Here is a 13,484-nt window from a genome sequence, read left to right on the forward strand (position 1 = left end):
GTTCTATGATTCTATCACATTTTTGTATCTCCCTTTTCTCTTCAGGTTTGAAAATGACATTGTATAGGCATTATTGACTCCAGCGTGTACACTTATCCCACGGGTGTCTCTGATTATAGGCTTTCCATGTTTGTAATGCTTTAAAACGGCAAGTCTCTTAGCACATTCACATGCTGACGGTTTCTTCCTCCCTTTCTAAATTCTATTTTAAGGCATTGTCTTGAACCTACTATGAGCCACAATTGGTCACGCCAGCACTTTGTAAGGAGACCATCCTGTCACATTTATTATTTCTTGTGGATGAAAGCTTCAGCTTTTGTTAGTATGCTTTCCCCCTCAAAGTCTGCAAAAGAAAACCTCTTTGTAGACCCATAAAGCATTTCTGCAGCACCTGTAAACAAATTGTAGCCATGAAGTAATAGAGGACAAATTGAGACTGTCTCCTGTGATTTGAATCCGTTGCAAGCAATTTCCCCAGGTTTCCCTAGGTTAACAAGTAAAGAGAACAATAAACAAATAGCGGGGGGAAATCCCCATATTCTGATACTTTTAAAAACATTCACGTAGTATGAGTGCTTACCGGTACTTGTTTGCATAAGAATTTTTTATGCATACCTGTCATCCTTCAAACAGGACTAAACCTCCACACTTTCTCTATAGAGGTCTTCCGTTCTTAACATTGAATGAATTCATTTATTATTTTATCAGTTTAGCAATTACACAAACAGCAGCAGCAGCAGATCTGGATACTTCTGGTACTTAAAGGTGTCTCCTTGCATGCATTTAGCCCAAGGGGATGGCTCAGCTTGTCTTTTGTTGTTCACTCACTAGCAGAATCAGTAATAGGATGCTTTTAAACAGCAACAAGATTTCCAAGCTTTATCATCTCACATTTTGAAAAGGATTTCCATGTGGTACAGTGCTGAGGTATTTGGAAACAGCAAAAAAGAGGTCCCTCAATTTTTTGAAAACTATCTCCATGTTGAGAATTATTAGAAAGTACTCCAAAGTACTTTTACAGTGAAACTTCATATTGAGAGTGGTCTATGAAAAAGTGGAAGACACAGAATTCTATTTAGTCTCCCTTGTCCACATAGCTTTTAATCATTCTTTCATAAATATAGAGAAATTCCTTACCCCGCACCACCAAAAGCTGAATAAAGCCCAGAATCTATTTTGGCAAATTCAGAGAGGAGGGAGTATATCTCTTAGTCTGCTGTGTGTTTTCTACTGTACTGTACATACCCAAGTGACTAATCACATGAGGCAATTAATAATTAATAATATAAAATATTAATAAATATAAAAGCAATGAAGAGTTTGGTGGTACATTAAAAGCTAAGAGATTTGTTTTGGTATGAATTTTTGTGGGCTGCAGCCCACTTCACTATGTACTATGCACCTGTGTTTTGATTTGTTGGTTATCTTCTTTGTGCTCTCCATAAATGCCAACTCTTTGGGGCCGAGGTCCCTTCAACTCCTCCCAATAAAAGATTTGAGGGGGTTGCCCCCCCAGCTGATCAGCATCATCATTCAAATGGTCTGTGTGTGTGTGTGTGTGTGTGTGTGTGCGCGCGCGCGCTGCGTCATGTGATCCATTATGTGGAGCAGGGCTTACCTGGGCCCCCAAATATTTTATTCAAGTTGGCACTCCTGGTGCTCACTCCAATGTGTGATTTATTTTAGAAACTTACCCTGATTAAATTTAGACCTCTTAAGTGAAACTGGGAATGTCTTAATATTGTCTTCCCCGTGTCATTACATGGGGTTCAACTACCATGGCTATTTCAATACTACCGGTAATCACTTTGTTGCATTTCCCCACATATTAATGGCTCTTTATTTGAATTGAAGCCTTTCCTTCCACATTCATGCTGAGAATAGCTGCATTATTTTGTGCAGGACATTTAGGAGCTACTGAGTCAATGGCCATGGTCAGTTTTCAGCTACGCCATTGACTGAGCAGCTCTTGACATCAGTGAGCAGGTGCCCCAACTAGACAAATTTGGAACCATAGAATCTGTAATTCTCCAGAGAATGCTGAAGTCTTGCAGTACAATAAGTCTGAAGATTCTCAGCACCAAATTTCAGCTGTTGGTTTAGTGAGAGCTTATCCATGCTTCCTTTTGTGCCGTGTTTCTAGGCTCAGGTCTGCACTTTGAAGCTCTATATCCAAGCACTTATTCTTTTGCCCCAGAGCTTTCCCTGTAAAAACCTGCTCTTTACTTCTGAATTAGCGCAAACAGCAATCTGCAAAAAACCCAAATTGTCGTTTATTCTGATTTAGCGTTAAGGAACGGCTTTTCCTGTGGAAAGTTGTGGGGCAAAAAAAGGGGGGGAAACGGTCAGAAATGGAGCTTTAGAACACGGGCCTACGCCTAGAAAGCATGGGGCAAAAGGTGCATGTGGACGAGCCCTCAGAGAAAATGTTATTTCCAGCAGATTCCTTTAGGGGAATTGGAAACAACTTTCTTTCCATGTCGTTATCCCCTCTCTTCCTTTTCCCCTGCCCCACTGCACACACTCTGAATCTTAACTGAGAGCTAATCAAGGAAAAATAGGGTATCTTTCAGACACTTCTTTCAGATATCAGAAAGAACCTCTATTCTGTCAAGACTGCAAGTTTAGAAGAGATTATTGTGAGTGCACCAGAATAACAAATCTTTTGTGTAAGTTTGTGGCACTTTTTAGAGTACAATTCATTTTTAACTCACCATGCCATCTGCTGTAGCCCCCATAAATAATTTATCCCCCTGTCTAGAGATTTTAGAGTGAGTTACAGCTCTTGAATAACAAATTGCACTTAGGATAGCCACAAAAGCATATGGTATTACATTTTGTTGTATAGAGGCCAGGTGGTAATAAACTGATTTTATTCTTCTTCAGCTTTTTCTGCACCAGGAAATGGATCCACAGTAAAACAAAATGAGTGTACCAACTCTTTGTGAGATTATAGTTGAAAACTTTTTGGGAAGGTATTAAAAAACTCTGAAAGAAGTGCAAGTGCAGGCACATTTCAACAGGGTTTCTGGATTTGTCTTGGGTGTGTTTGTGTTTGTTTGTTTATTTGTGTATGTGTATGTGTGATGGTTGGAGGTCAAGGTGGTTCAGTATTAAACTGAAATTTAAATTCAAAAGGATCTCACCTGAAAAGAAACAATTCATGAATACTGTAGAATTATTGGAATTATTGGCCCTAGTCACATCTGCACCATGCATTTAAAGCACATAATTTCTCTGAAAGAATCCTGGGAACTGAAGTTTATTAGAGGAACTGGGAATTGTAGCTCTATGAGGGTAAACTACAATTCAGAGGGTTATGTAGCTTGAGCTTAAGCCATGAGCTTAAATGTATGGTGTGGATATTATCTCCACTTAAATTAGCTCTTGGCTCCATTCAGCTTTGGTCCCTTCCCACTGCAGCAAATCTCTGCTACAGCAAGCAAATTGATTACTGGATCCTAGAAAATGGGCAGCACCTCTCACTCTTATTTATGAAATAAACTTAGCTACAGCAGCTGTTTTTTAAAATCTGATTTTCCTACAGGAGTTTTCCAGCACCCTCCCCACTCAGCTAATGTTCACCCCTTACAGGATCCTTGTATTTCTGCAAGAAATGAGTTTTAGAATTGCCCAGCATTTTTTGTTTGGCACCCCAGACAGAGGCTCAAGGAAATAGTGTCCTTATACCTCTAGTGGCACACCTCAGCTAGCGGCTTTGCAGGTTTTTGAAGGATATTGAAATGTAGTTGTCCCCAGAATACCTTTGAGACTCTGGTATGGGGCCAGGCATGCAGCTCAGTGTTCAACTGGGAAGGAAGTTTAAAATGAAATCAGTCATTACTGCAGATGTGTTTGGATATAAACAAGAACTCAGAATGACAAACAGGATGGGGATCATTATTGACGCAGGGTCCCATGGAGTGTGGTTTCCTTTCTTTCTAAAAATATTTCTGGGAGCCAATCAGCCTCAGCTCTCAATCCTGCAATAGCCAATTGCATTTTCCAAACCAACTGCTGTTAATTGTCTCACTGAATTGTTACTAGGGTAATTCCTTCACCTACCTCCAATACTGGTTGGGATTCAGACTGCTGGCTATGTGAGGACATTATTGCTTGTCTGTTCCTACTTCCGAACAGCTTTATGAGAAATGGCAGGTCCACATTCTTCTATATTAGCTGTATTTTTTTGATATTTGTGTCTTCTCAGGCCACTCTTATACAAAAACTAGTAGCCTGGGAGATATCTCTGATACAACTGCCAGCAAATCATTAATTGTTTATAAATGTGTTTACCAGTTTATTTTGGTACTAATAAACAAACACTTCTTATACAGTGGTACCTCGGGTTACACATGCTCCACTAATCCAGAAATAGTACCTCGGGTTAAGAACTTTGCTTCAGGATGAGAACAGAAATCAGGCTCCGGCGGTGCAGCGGCAACTGGAGGCCCCATTAGCTAAAGTGGTGCTTCAGGTTAAGAACAGATTCAGGTTAAGAACAGACCTCCGGAAAGAATTAAGTACTTAAGCTGAGGTACCACTGTAATTTTATTGAGATCATTAGGGTGAACATAGAAACTCACATTTAGTGTTATTAAGTTTCATCTGTCTCAAGAACCCTTTTATAGACTCATTTATATTTCTGTTGCAAGAATATATAGGAAGGTTTTGAAAAGACTTTAAGAAGCGGTGCAGTTAAAATTTCATTTTAGTACATAGTGTGTGAGCCCACTGGTAAAATAACTGTGTGTGCGTGATGAACACACACTAAACAATCTAGTGCTTGCTTACATTTTCTTATGAAATATATTTAGTTTTTAAAATAAATATAAGTTGGAAGCTAAACCCCACCGATGTCAACAAGAGCATCTCTAGTCATGCATAAGGAATGCTACCAATTCTTTACACACACACTCAGTATAGTTCCTCATATACTCCAAAAAGTCTCTTGGGAGAGTTAAGGTACTCTCAAGTGGTGTATGATGTGGCATGAGGAACTACAGTCTCAGAATAGTATTTCATTTATTTAACATAAGTTTGTTGTTGTTTAGTCGTTTAGTCATGTCTGACTCTTTGTGACCCCCTGGACCAGAGCACGCCAGGCACTCCTGTCTTCCACTGCCTCCCGCAGTTTGGTCAGACTCATGTTTGTGGCTTCGAGAACACTGTCCCACCATCTCGTCCTCTGCCGTCCCCTTCTCCTTGTGCCCTCGATCTTTCCCAACATCAGGGTCTTTTCTTCTCATGAGGTGGCCAAAGTATTGGAGCCTCAGCTTCAGGATCTATCCTTCCAGTGAGCACTCACTGCCTCTTTGCACACAGTACCAAGACCCCCCTGAAGGGTTTCATATGTCACCTTAACTGTGCTCACTTCAGCTGTTTATTAATGTCGACAAATTATGTCGCGTTTCCATTCCCTAACATCAATTCATTGGAACAATCTTGGCCTTTTTTCCCTTGCCATGTATGCCTTTCCTGCAATTGTGTAGATGCCATTGTTCCTCTTACCTTGCCATTTGGGCAGAATGGCATTTACTTGACTGCATGCCAGCCTTTGTTATCTGCCAGACACCGTTCTGGATACATCTGCTTCCGCTGATGATACCCCGTATATTCAGTCAGTCCAGGTATGTCACACAAGATTTCCAGCAGAATACTTGTCACTCATTTGTGGACTCATCAACCTTGGTTCACTAAACCTTTACAGTTGGCCAATTACGCATGCTGTTTTCTGCTGCGAGAATCAGACATCAGTGCTGCATGGCCCAGAGTGCACAACCAGATTGTTTGCTCTCTTAAGAGGCTTTCTCTTCTTCCTCAGGGATGTGATCAGCATGCTGTGTGGGGAGGACTGATCAAGGGATGACTGCTGTTCTGTCCCTCTGCTTGTTTTCATGCAGTCTGCACCCATAGCATACTGGCTGTACTAATAGAGGAAAAAATGTTAGCTGCTACAGATGGATTTTTTTGACTGCCCTTTTATAAATAGTCTCACCTATGAAATATAGTTGAGGGGAAAATATTCTTCCCCTTCTGGACAACTTTATGTAAAAGAAAACCCAAACCTCTCAATCCTTTGGAAGCCTTCTACAGTTGCATGGAAGGCTTTGACTGTTTTTTCTTTCTTAAAAAAATGTTCCTCCCAATTTGAGTAGGAGGAGGAAAAGATTTAAAGACAATCAAGGGTGGAATTCAAAGTAGTGATAATAAGCGAATTATTCTGTCACCTATCTCCATTTCTCCCCCTTTGTGCTGTTCTGGAGGTATACCCTGACCCCCCAAAGCAGATTTGGTGAGGGAGTAGGAACACACAGGCCAAGGGGTGGGGTGGGGAATCCTGTTGAGCTAGTGGGACTCATTTCACTGGTTTCCACTAGCACAGCATCTTTGTTGGATCTGACCTTAAGACTCCACCAAATGCAGCATATGGCATTTGTATGGATTGATAGGAAAACAGTGGGTGCCAATAGGTCTATTAAAGTGCAGTACCTTCATATAGATGGAACCATATCAGTCATAATAAAATCTGGCATTGTAAAAAATCTACTCCACTACCACTTCAAGCGTTCAACATGTAGCAGGCCTACAATTCTAGATAATTAGTATATATCTATATAATAATGAGGCATCTGAAAGCAATTTCACAATACAAGAAAACACACTGGTAGTTTTCAACTTAGTTTTATTCAGAGCAGACCCACTGAAATTAATAAACTCGATGAAGTAAGGTCTTTTGGGTCTATTAGGAGTAAAATATAGTTGAATATCACCTACATAAAACAATTACATATATAAAAATAATTTCAAATCTACTACTGATAGCAACCGGGGTAAATAAATGTCCACTTAGAAGTTTTGCTGAAATAGGAAAGTGTTCAACAAGTGTCAAAAAGACAGTAAAAGGGTCTGAAATGCAATGAAATTGAGCTCAAAGGGGTAAGGTCCTGATTGTTACAACAGGTGGAATGGCTCTCCGGATAAGATAGTATCTGCAGGCCGTCCTCTCCTGTAGAGTGCAGTGATTGATTGGGATGCAGCAATCTTTCACGTATTCTGGTCCCAAGCTGCATAGGACCTCTGGACATCTGTACCATCTCCTTGAACATAGCCTGTTAGCTACTTGGCAGTCAGTGCAATTCTTACAACAGCAACCTTCTGTGATGGGGATGTTCTGTCCCAACAAGCAGTCCATCTCCTACATTCCGCAGTAGCTGCAGCTTCCAAGCAGAGAAAGAGGGGGGCAGGGGGAGCGCATCACCCCTGACACTACGATCCCGGTGGGTTGCCATTGCGTCTGCACCCCCGCACTGGGCGCCATGCCCCCGCAGACAGCGTGCCACGCCCCCAGGACGTGCACCATGCCCCTGGGACACGCACCACAACCCTGGGGTGTGTGCCACGCCCCCAGGATGCACACCAGCCACGCTCCCGCCTGCTTTCTGCCCCCAGTGCTGGAGCAAGAATCTCTGCCACTGCTTCCAAGTGAAGCTCAAGAGCAGCCTCACATAGAGCACATTGCAGTAATGGAGGTTACCAGCACATGGGCAACATGCTTTGGCGTTTACTTTTACTTACTGAGCCAAGAGACACCTAGTATTAAGCTACTAATTCAGAGCTCTGCAGGAATGGGCTTCCCAACCGATGGTGTTCTTGACACCATAGTGAATACGAAGGCACTTTTTGGGCTCCTACTTATTTCAGACGTAGGAAAGGGGGTGCAATCCTTTCATCTTTAAGACTAATCTCATTGATTCAAATGTGACTTATGCATAGGTAACTAGGCATGTAATGACATACCAATAAACAATAATGATTCTAATAATCTAAAGAGTATTGTAAATTAGCTTTATGCATATAAGATTTCTTACAAAACATTGTCACATCTGATCTTATTCCTCGATTTCCTGTGTCTGTTGTGTCATAAAAAATATTCAAACTGCTATAATAATAGAAAATCACCGTTTGGAAAGGTCATCAGAATTTATTTGACATACTTTTTAGAGTATGATGTCTTGTGAGATGTTTCCTGGCACTGTTCATGTGGCTTCAGATTGGGAGATTATGTCAAGCAGAAAAGAAACAGCTGTAGCTGTAGCACATTTTGCTTCTCATTTCATCTCTGCAGAATAAGCAGCAGCTGAAGAAAGTTTCACTTGCTTTAACAGACCTTTAAAACTGGGACTGTGTCAGGAGCAGTTTCAGTTTTCATTTTACTGTTGGCATTATTACTCAAGCTTTGTATGAACAGTTGGATGAGCACAGTTGTCATTGTCTATGAAGTTACTGCAGTTTTACAATGGCTTTTTTAATTAATCTAACTTTTACTATCTACTGCATATTATCTTTATGTTTATTAAAAAAGAAAGAAAAGAAAATCTGTCAGGGTTATAAAGTTGAATAAGGTGGATTTATGTAGCCACAGCCTTTGTGGATGATTTTTATGAGTTTTATTAGCAAGCTAAGCAAGGTGTAGTATATAATAAAGTTTTTACTGTGCTCTTTTTTCTGCAGTGATTTTCAACTTTCCCCTGATATTTCAGATGTTTATAAAATAATTGCACTCATGGTTAAATCACATTGCACTACAAAGTGTCTGCAAGAAGTATTGTAGAACCTTTTAAATGATTTTTTTTTTTTTTTGGTATTCAAAAGTATTTCCATGGGGCTTCCTTTCACAGCTACCTTTTTTTTACAATGGCAACACATAATATTGAAGTATCATATACATGCTTTATATTGACCCAAGTTGAAAATGAAGAATAAGGCTTAGAGGATAGCACTTCTAACAATCAAACACACTTTCTGCATGTTGAAGATGTTTTCAGCTCTATGGCTGCATTCATATTGAGCATGAACCACAGTAAGCCCCCGATTTGTATGCTCATCCCCTTCCCATTCTTCCTCTGATGTGGCCACAAGGAGATTGTAAGCTTCCACTTCCATTTTAAATTAGCTACTGTTTAGCATGCCGTTCAAATCCTAAACCAGAGGTCTTCAGCTATTTTGGCTTATGCTCATACTTTTGGATGAGCACAAAAATTTGCAACCAGAAAAATGCACACCCACAAATCACCACACATTTTTGTGTGAGGTTTAGAAAGGTAAAGGTAAAGGACCCCTGACAGTTAAGTCCAGTCCCGGATGACTGGGTTTGCGGCGCTCACCTCTCTTTACAGGCCGAGGGAGCCGGTGTTTGTCCATAGACAGTTTTTCCGGGTGATGTGGCCAGCATGACTAAGCCACTTCTGGCTCAACAGAGTACCAAAACCAGAGCAGTGCATGGAAACGCCGTTTACCTTCCTGCCAGAGCGGTACCTATTTATCTACTTGCACTTTTTTTGGCGCGCTTTCGAACTGCTAGGTTGGCAGGAGCTGGGACCAAGCAACAGGAGCTCACCCCGTCACGTGAGGTTTATTAGGAAGCTAATGTAACATTATCATCATCACCATCAGTATTATAAAAGAATATAAATGTATGCTTCAGTTGAGATTCCTGCACTGCAAGGGATTGAACTAGATTACCCTAAGGGCTCCTTCAACTCTATACAATTCTGTGATTCAATGGAAGGGAAGAAACTTGAGAGCAGAGCTGGTTTTCATTGGGTCGGAGCTGTTCTCTGGCTAACCTTCCACTTTCTTTCTCTCTCTCTCTCCTCCTTCCAAGGGAGAGAATTTAGCATTGAGATGAACACTAAGTGTCCCAATCTGGAAGATTAGGTAATGAGCACATTTGGAATCTTGAGAGAGTGCCTTGGAAGCTGTCATAAAATGGCTGCCGTGGGGAGGGTGGGGGGCCCATTCACAAAAATGGCTGAAATACTGTGTGTGAGAGAGAGAAAGAGAAAGAGAGAGAAAAACGAACTACCTGGAGAAAGAAACATGCCACTTGATACCACACATGTGGTAATGAACATTACAGTGGTGCCTCGCAAGACGAAAAGAATCCGTTCCGCGAGTCTCTTTGTCTTGCGGTTTTATTCGTCTTGCGAAGCAAGCCCATTAGCGGATTAGCGGATTAGCGCTATTAGAGGTTTAGGGGCTATTAGCGGCTATTAAAGGCTTAAGGGGTTAGCGGATTAGCTGCTAAAAGGCTATTAGCGGCTTAGCGGGCTTAGTGGATCAGCTGATAAGCGGCTTAGCGATCAGCTGTTAAGCGGCTTAGCGGCTTGGGAAAAAGGGGGGGGGGGACCCCCGCAGGAACTCGCAAGACATTTTCGTCTTGCGAAGCAAGCCCATAGCAAATTCATTTTGCGAAGCACCTCCAAAACAGAAAACCCTTTCGTCTAGCGGGTTTTCCGTCTTGCGAGGCATTCGTCTTGCGGGGCACCACTGTATTTTAAATTACTTCATATATTCTCTTTCTACACAAGCATGGGCGATGCAGTATAAAAAGTGAGACCTCATTTCTTGTTCAGAAGGTCAGAGCCTTCACCTGGACCTCAGCCTGCTGGGTATAATAGCATGATTGATAATTTAATGATTCATTAACCTGTGTCTCTACCTTTCAGTGTGAAAGAGGTACTTGTAAATTTATCATTGGCCTTAACTTAAATGGGAAAGGTTTCAATCCCAAATCAGCATTTGCATTTTTCAAAGGTGCATTTTCTTGCCTATTGGTATGAATCCATTGTTATCTTTTCATTTTTAAAGACATATTATGTCTTTAAAACTCTGCTAACACAGGCAGATTATAATTTTAGTGTACATCGGGTTACAGATGCTTCAGGTTACAGACTCCGCTAACCCAGAAATAGTACCTTGGGTTAAGAACTTTGTTTCAGAAATCGCATGGCGGTGGTGTGGCAGCAGCGGAAGGCCCCATTAGCTAAAGTGGTGCTTCAGGTTAAGAACAGTTTCAGGTTAAGAACAGACCTCCAGAATGAATTAAGTTCTTAACCCGAGTTACCACAGTAAGTGATATGAAAGAAAGAAAGAAAGAAAGAAATAATCAAATTCTGGCATTGAATGAATCAATTAATTTTGGAGCCTTTAACAGCGTTAAACAACTCATCAAAGAAAAAAATTATTTGGACTCTAAATGGAGGAACCTTCATTCACTTTCACAGATGGCATACTCATCCAATATATGAAGCATCTTTTGGGCTGGAGCAGTACTTTATTAATCTCACACTGGCACCACTTAGAAAAGCATTTACAGCTTTGCCTATTCAGTGTATGCCCTCCCCATATCTAATGGGAAGATTCAATAGCATCCCTGTGTACCAAAGTCTCTATATCTGTGAGTCTGGAGACGTGGAGGACATTCAACACTATTTGTTACGATGCCCTTTATATACACCCCCTAGATGTGCTAAAATGTTTAGTAAATGTTTAGTACAGTCCCCAAATGTTTTCAAATCATTATGTTGATGGGTACTTTGAATTCAGCCTGTCTTCCCCTTCCCCTCCTTCCTGGACAATACTATAATTGTAGATGTAATATAGATTTTTTAGTGAGCAACAGAAAATGCTGTGGCTTTCTTTCTCACATATCGTACATTGGAAGGGCAGACACTGTAAAGCTGGAGACTTGAGTCCAGTCATGGTAACAGGAGAACTTTATTGATATTCAAGAACCCCTAAGGCCAGAGGCAGAGAGTGAAAGCTAGCATTACATGTTTATCTTTTTCCTTGGGGATGCAAAATTATCCAAGTCCTCTAAGTGAATTTCCACCTCATTGATTCAAGAATAACCACAAACAAGGGAAGGTGCACTTTCTGAGGTCCAGAGAGGCCTTATATTCATTAAAATATTCATATTTTAATGAATATTTATTGACATTTTATGCTCTTTAATATGATAACCTTTATATCAGTTACCAAAAAAGTAAGCCTTTTACCAGATAAATTTTCTTATTTTCTTAAATTTGAAGCTTAAAGCTGAGAGTGTGTCACATTTTTGTCCAATGTGCATAAAAAGAAAGAAAGAAAGAAAGAAAGAAAGAAAGAAAGAAAGAAAGAAAGAGTTTGGACATGTTATCCCGCCTTTCACTCCCTTTAAGGAATCTCAAAGCTGCTAACATTCTCCTTTCCCTTCTTCCCCCACAACAAACACTCTGTGAGGTGAGTGAAGCTGAGAGACTTCACAGAAGTGTGACTGGCCCAAGGTCACCCAGCAGCTGCATGTGGAGGAACGGGGAAGCGAACCCGGTTCAGCAGATTACGAGTCCACCGTTCTTAACCACAGCACTGCACAAGTTGCAGACCTTATCAAATACCCCAAATCAACAAGTGTCTGAAGTTGAGGTCCTCTTTGAGTTTGAGGCCCAGGTTGAATCACCCTCTTGGCTTCCCCCTGATTGGCCATGGTCCCATGATTAGGTAATCTGGAAGAGGAGGCAAAAGAAAGACCCTGCCTATCCAGTTCAGTGGGAGAAGTCATCCTATTGAGTAAATGTCCTGCAGTCCATCCTTCAAACAGAAATGCATGGTCAAACCAATGTCCATTTTTTTTTAAAGCTACAGCTAACTTGTGAAATAACCATTATAGTTATGCACCTCAAAAATTGTACCATATGTCCAAATAATTCTGTTGTATAAGCAAAAAGCAGGGACAGAATGAGGAAATGGAACAAGAATGTTATAATCCTCTTTCATTTTTTTTCAGTTTTGTGAAATTTTATTTTGTGCTTTCTGATCCTTTGAAGACATAGAATATGAATTGAGGCTTTAAGTTATATCTTCCTCATATTTTGCAGTTGTAGAATGTGATTGCTTTAGGTGTATTCCTTGTGTTTAATCATAAAATTGAACAACTACCAGAAGGGTTTCAGAATGAAATGGCTACAAATGAGCATCTTTGTTATGCATGGAGATTCAGATACTGATATTTTTTTTAATTTTTTGGTATTTTTAATCTCCAGGGGTGATAGTAGTTTGAGAGGGACTTGTATGTTCTTTATCTTTTTAAAATGAAATCACTATTTAACAATGTAGAGTGACAATTTTGCAAACATTATTGAGTTTCGAAACCCTCTAATCCTCTCTTTTTATTGCTTAAGGTATACTATATAAGGTCAAATTCTCTCCTGACATTGTTAAATTACAATCAATTTTTAATAAAGCCTATTTAGCTTGGTTAATTAGAGTTAATAGTAAATTTTCTAGCCTGCTGACTTATCTTTAGAAAATATTTGACCACACTGTTCAATGAAATTGACTCCACATGTATTTCTTACTTATGTGAATCTCATTATGTAAGAAAAAAGCATTGGTTCCAGCTTGTTGTGTTTACCATCTCTGGTTAATTTGCAGACACAAATATTGTTCAGAACCTATATAAGCACTGAGGGTTACTTATATGCTTGCTTTTTTGTGTATTTGTTCTAGGATTCAGAGTTTCCTGAAGATATTCAAGTGAATCCCTACCTTGCTCGTGCAAAAGAATGTTTGCGCCCTCTAAAGTCTGGAATATATAGGTTGAGCAACACCTTGAAAGTACATGATCTGGCAGTGAGCTGGTAGGAACTACCTTCTAAAAT

At 40.3% G+C, this 13,484-nt stretch overlaps 1 protein-coding gene across 3 annotated transcripts in view; it reads left to right on the forward strand.

Annotated features, from left to right (window-relative positions):
* The window catches only part of SPAG16 (sperm associated antigen 16), a 388,967-nt gene that overhangs the window by 45,317 nt on the left and 330,166 nt on the right, over positions 1-13,484 (forward strand). For all 3 annotated transcript variants that reach the window (XM_083399945.1, XM_083399947.1, XM_083399946.1), the window contains exon 10: positions 13,333-13,463. In XM_083399945.1, coding sequence (XP_083256071.1) covers positions 13,333-13,463 — 131 coding nt within the window. The remainder of the gene's footprint in view (positions 1-13,332; positions 13,464-13,484) is intronic.

The sequence above is a fragment of the Podarcis tiliguerta genome, assembly GCF_965153285.1.
Source record: "Podarcis tiliguerta genome assembly, chromosome: 1".
Lineage (NCBI taxonomy): Eukaryota > Metazoa > Chordata > Lepidosauria > Squamata > Lacertidae > Podarcis > Podarcis tiliguerta.